Source organism: Macrobrachium rosenbergii, chromosome 4, assembly GCF_040412425.1.
Source record: "Macrobrachium rosenbergii isolate ZJJX-2024 chromosome 4, ASM4041242v1, whole genome shotgun sequence".
In the NCBI taxonomy this organism is placed as follows: Eukaryota; Metazoa; Arthropoda; class Malacostraca; order Decapoda; family Palaemonidae; genus Macrobrachium; species Macrobrachium rosenbergii.
Genome location: NC_089744.1, coordinates 36,571,599 through 36,577,357, shown reverse-complemented (window position 1 = coordinate 36,577,357; position 5,759 = coordinate 36,571,599). Strand labels below are relative to the sequence as shown.

At 37.0% G+C, this 5,759-nt stretch overlaps 1 protein-coding gene across 1 annotated transcript in view; it reads left to right on the top strand.

Moving 5' to 3' along the window:
• The first annotated feature begins 748 nt into the window (after nt 1-748).
• Kul (Kuzbanian-like) overlaps nt 749-5,759 on the top strand; it is a 598,026-nt gene continuing 593,015 nt past the window's right edge. Inside the window, 1 exon segment of the mRNA XM_067094173.1 lies at nt 749-1,754. Within this exon segment, the coding sequence (XP_066950274.1) occupies nt 1,316-1,754 (439 nt within the window). The 5' untranslated portion in view covers nt 749-1,315.

Below are 5,759 nucleotides of genomic sequence, written 5' to 3'. Positions count from 1 at the left end.
CAAGTTTTCCAGGCAACTAACCTAACTTCAGTTATCCCTACGCAACATCGCTGTTGACCGTTTTCTGTAAACCATGCCTCAGAGTAGCCAGTGCGCCTGCTCTTGAAGTCTCCAAAAATCGATGAACATCAGATGTAAACTGGAATGCTTTGTTGTTACCTTCTTTAGGATTCAGCACTGATGTGTCAACATCGCATTTGCATTCGTGTCAATGATGATGGCTGTGGAATGATTCGGCTTCCCTCCGACGTTGTTTATCAAACGTCGTTCGCTGTCTTGGCGTTGATAAGACGCTATTTTAACTCAAGCACATCTTCGAGCACGTGGTTTTATTTATAGTACAAGGATTCGTTTATGTCCAAAAGTTTTTTTTTCATACCTCAAGTTTACAAGAGCCTTGAATTGTTCTAATTGAGCACGAAGGATTGAAGTTATATCGCTGATGCACAATTAATGGCAGAAATGGAGGTTTTGTCAAATGTTTTATAAACGGAAAATTGCTTCATTACGAAGTAAAATATGAATATATTACCTGTGGTATTGACTGCTATTATAATATCTGAATACCATTACCAGTCAGCATAACTATATTTAAAGGAGATTTTAAGAACAGGCTGAAAAAAAAAACAGATAAAGCTCTTCCGTGTGATTGAAATGGTTTCACAGAAGAGTTCCAGGCGGCTGGAAATCCCTAGTTGGCATCCTTTCCAGGACTCAGCTGTTCGACCTCGAAAACACAGCACTCTTCAGTGTATACACAGCAGTGAGAGTGGAAGGGTGTTTGCGAGTTTCCGACCCAAAGCTCTTTTGTGATGGACTTTGAGCTTTGAGTAGCAAAAAAAGTAACGATCATCTGTTATAGTTTAGTAATTGAAGAGCCATTAGAGCTGTCGGCGAATTGGATCGTAGCTAAATTACTCTTAGTCTTTTTTGGAGGATAAAAAATCGGGAATTTTGGGTCTCCCGCAGTTCGTTGGCATTGTGTGCGAGTTGTGTCTTTTGCCAGAACTGGCGTTTGGTTAGTGTGGCGTTCCTTGGAGTTCCTGGGTCTCACAGATTATCACTTGCTGGTGCCCATGCTAAGCTGAAAAGAAAAAAAAATACTGACCAATCTTTTCTTTTCCAAAAGTATTTTTTTTTTTAGTTTTTGGTATTTTTTCCAAAGTCATCTTATTAAATCCGGTTCATGATGGATTCAGACGCCTAGAAGACCAATTATGGGACCCTCCCCAAAATTTAACCTCGAGTATGAGGACTGCCTTGTGATTGTGGAGGGTAAGGTGGTTTTTGGAGTGAGCGTTTTCAAGGGTGACCGATGTGTGGCCCCTCTAGCTGGGGACACGGGCCTTTAGGGTCTGCTAAATGGCCCGCGGCGACAACAGGACTAGATGACCCTCGCCGCACGCCTCTCGAAGGTACAAAAGCACGCAGAAGGGACAAACAAAAGGGCCCGATCCCTTACAATGTCAAGAATGACCCCGGACGCCCGGACATCAGCTATCCATGCGTGCTGAGAGAGTTTCCATGCCCTCAGAGGAGGGCCTCGGCTGCCCAGCCGTCGTTGCTGGGCACTTCTTGGGATTATAGCGCCAGCCAAAGTCCTAGTAAAAACAACACATGGTTAGGGAAGTGCCAAGGAAGTTCCAAAGAACGACGTGGGCGTTCCATCGCGTCATCGTCCTTTCTTCCTCTACACCTCGTCCTGACGACCGCCCTCGTCTTCCTCGTCGCCAGCCTTCAACCAGCTTCTGCAGGTGAGGTTCTCGTCGCTGTTGTCAGTCCATCGAGCGTTGCGAGATAAGCATGGACAAATGTTAACATACAAACTTATATACGGTTTATCTGTCCGACTGTTTACCTATCTATTTTTCTATTTATTTATCTATCTATCTATTTACCTTTATATTTACATAAATAATATATATAATGTATAGCCTATCTATGTATATGTGTGTATAGGCTCTATATATATATATATATATATATATATATATATAATATATATATGTATATATATATATATATATATATATATATATATATGTATATATGTATATATATATATGTGTGTGTGTGTGTGTGTGTGTGTGTGTGTGTGTGTGTGTGTACATAAGATCTGTAAGTACGGATGGTATAAAACATGGTGCAATATGTGTTAGCTTTTATTTCAGTATGATCTGATACACCTCGACAAAAATATAATGCCCATGGATAATAAAAAAAAAAAAAACAGTCATTGATCATATTGATTCCGTCCCTTGGCACTGCCAAGGGCGTCTATAACTTTCTGAAAAGCGCGATCTCGCATAACTTGGCTTCACGCTGTTCACGACCCATTGTTCTCCTTTGTCCCATTGCACACGTTCCTTTTCTAAGATGTCCTTCATTTCCCCGTGTCATATCTTCATTGGAATACTTTCATTGGCCACATCAGCATTACCGCGTTAGGTATGAATATAAATAGCGGAGAGTGATGGGAAGTCTGTCGGGAGATGATGTAAATGCACAGCTTTGGGCTTTTGTTGTCGCAGTTTAAACGTCGTTCAAACTTTGAATTTTCGAAACTTGCAATTTATCGAAACTGAATTTCTCGAAACTAATTTTTCGCAACTTGGAATTTATTGCAGCTTGGAATTTATCGCAGCTTGGAATTTATCGCAGCTTGGAATTTATGGCAACTTGGAATTTATTGAAACTTGGAATTTATTGAAACTTGAAATTTTTCGCAACTTGAAATTTATCGAAACTTGAAATTTTTCGCAACTTGAAATTTTTCGCTACTTGGAATTTATCGCAACTTGGAATTTATCGAAACTTGAAATTTTTCACAACTTGGAATTTATCGAAAGTGAATTTTTCGAAACTTGGAATTTTTCGAAACTTTGTGTCCTCCTTGTTGTGTGAGTCACCGATGATCTTTGGGTGTTGAAGGCAAAACTGGAATGACTTTCAAGTCGTGACTTCTGGTCATTGCCGAGGGAGAGACTTGCGTAAGACGAGGGAGGGAGCCAGTGGGGCATAGGATGTTGAAATATGCATTAATACACACGCACATTCTCTTATTATTAAAGATCGTTTTGTTTTGAAGATGATAAATACGTACATCCAAAACTACTTAACCTTTTACTAAAAATTTTATTAACCAGTTTAATCAGAATTCTGTTCCCTTCTTCAGAATTGACCTATTTACTCTGAAATTGGGTTTAATTTATTAAACAATTTAATGAAATTTCTTTAATTATATTTGCTATAATCAGGAGTGCAAAAACCAAAATCCATTCTGTCTCTATGAGCAACATTGGGTATGACAATGAGAGAATAAGCAACATATTTTTCGTTCTTGTAGTTTCCCAATAGACAACTGCAGATTACACACACACACACACACACACGCACGCACGCATATATATATATATATATATATATATATATATATATATATATATATATATATATATATATATATATATATATATATAGGCTATATGTATGTATGTATAATATATAAGTGTGTATAATATGTATACATATATATATATATATAATTAAAGAGACTTCATTGAATTGTTTAATAAATATAAATTATATATATAGTTTATATTTATTAAAAATTACATGAAATTTCTTTTAATATATATATATATATATAAAAATATATATATTATATATATATATATATATATATATATATATATATATATATATATATATATATATACACACACACACACACATAATGTATATATACATTCTGTAGTTGTCTATTTTGCCCATCTCCTAGGTAATATTTATTTTTCATGTTTTTACCAGTTTTCTGGAAACGTAAGATTTTTATTGTTAATTAGCCTACTTTAAAAGCATATCATTCCCCCACCCCGTCTTGTCCATGGGTTAGCACTGACATCGCCCCATCCTGCCGTTAGATTACCCTAATTCACCCTCTGCTTTCCCATTGCCGGCTTGGTATGGTCTTGTATTTAACAATACATTATTATTAGTTCACGCAGTGCAATGTAGGCATTACTTAAGGTTCTTTGCAGCGTCCTTTCTGCCCCTAGCTGCAACCCTTTTCATTTATTATGCTAAACCTACGTTCATATTCTGTTGCTTCCATCTTACTTTCCACCCTCTTGTTTCATGGTCAACTGGGATGTTTTCCTCCTATCACACGTTTAGAACCTCCTTTACTCTCAGTTCTCCTTTTAGAGCTGATTGACCTCATAGGTCCCATCGCTTGGCCTTTGGCCTAAATCTGTTTATGATCCAGCGAATTCGCCTCAGTTTTTTTTTTTTTTTTTTTTTATCTGTCCTAACCCATCATGTCTGACGCACGAGAAACCCTGCAAAAGAAGACGGAAAATGTATTTATAATTTGTTTCACAAGAACGGACGAATGAAGGAGTCAGCATTTCACAAGTGCCCCGAATCATCGTCTCCGAACTTTTTCTCTATGACCGTGAACAGACATTGAATTGCCTTTTCTTTACTCTTTTTTTCATCCCAAAGTTGTGGTATTTCGCGTCATTTGTCGCGAGAGAATACTCACTCCCGTTTTGTGAAATGCGTCTGGAAGCGAGAGAAATAGCCGGTGGTCACACTCGATGTTGTGTGTGGGTGAATTTTTACGTGTGATGTATTTCTTTATAAATACCAGTGCGTTTTTATCTATAGATTAATTTTTTCACAAACGCATGATGTATTGTTATGTGTATGTATTATGTATGTACTCCTATCGATTTCTTTACGGCTTTAGAAATGTATGTATGTGTAGCTATAGCATGTCTGAATACCGTGACCTGAAATGTTTAAAATGTATGGATGAATGTGTATGCTCTTATGAGTTGATTTCAAATGTCCTTAAGATGTATATACATTTTGCACTTTGCATGTGATTATGAATTTTAGATGACAGTTTAGGACACGAATACTAACATAACGGAAGGGTGATGTACGAAGAAATGAGGAAAATGAGAAAAGCTAAAATTGATGATGAAGTAAGGAGGAGAGGAATGAGAATACTGAAGGTTGGGAGGAGAAGCTGAAGAAGGATGAAGGAATCAGTGGTAGGTGGTGGAAGAAAGGGGGAGGAGATGAATGGGAACGTGAGTGATGGATCAAAGTAGAAACGAGGGAAAAGGAAATAGAGGAAATGCCAGATGGATGATGAGAGTAAAGGAGAATAACAAAGATGAAGACGGGGAGACGGGGAAAACATAAGAAGAAACTGAATGAATAGATAGTCGCAGAAAGGAGTACTGAAGAGGTAAGAGAAGGGTTGAAATGGAAACAGGGAAATGTGAATAAAAGAGGAAATGAAAGCGTAGAGGAATATGAGGAGGATGCAACTGAAAACAGGTTAGGCTAAACTTATAAGAAGGCAAGAGAGTAGTGTGGCTTATAAACTATGGGCCTGACGTGCTGCTCGTGAGATTTTTGTCTACATTATGAAGACCGGAGACTTTTGAAGCCGATGCAATGCGATTTTTTCATTGTGTTGTTTAGATGGATGAATGGAATAGCGATTACTCGCTCTTGTCAATAACTGCTGTATATAACTGCCCTTGATAGGAAACTACTGAGAAGGACTAGATGGAGCTATGTTTTTGTAATTCAAAATTTGGTATTTGATAATATGACACTCATGCAATAAAAAAAAATCTTGGTATTTAATAATATGAAATTCATGTAATTAAAAATCTTGATATTTAATAATATGAAATTCATGCAATTAAAAATTTTTGTATTTAATAATATGAAAT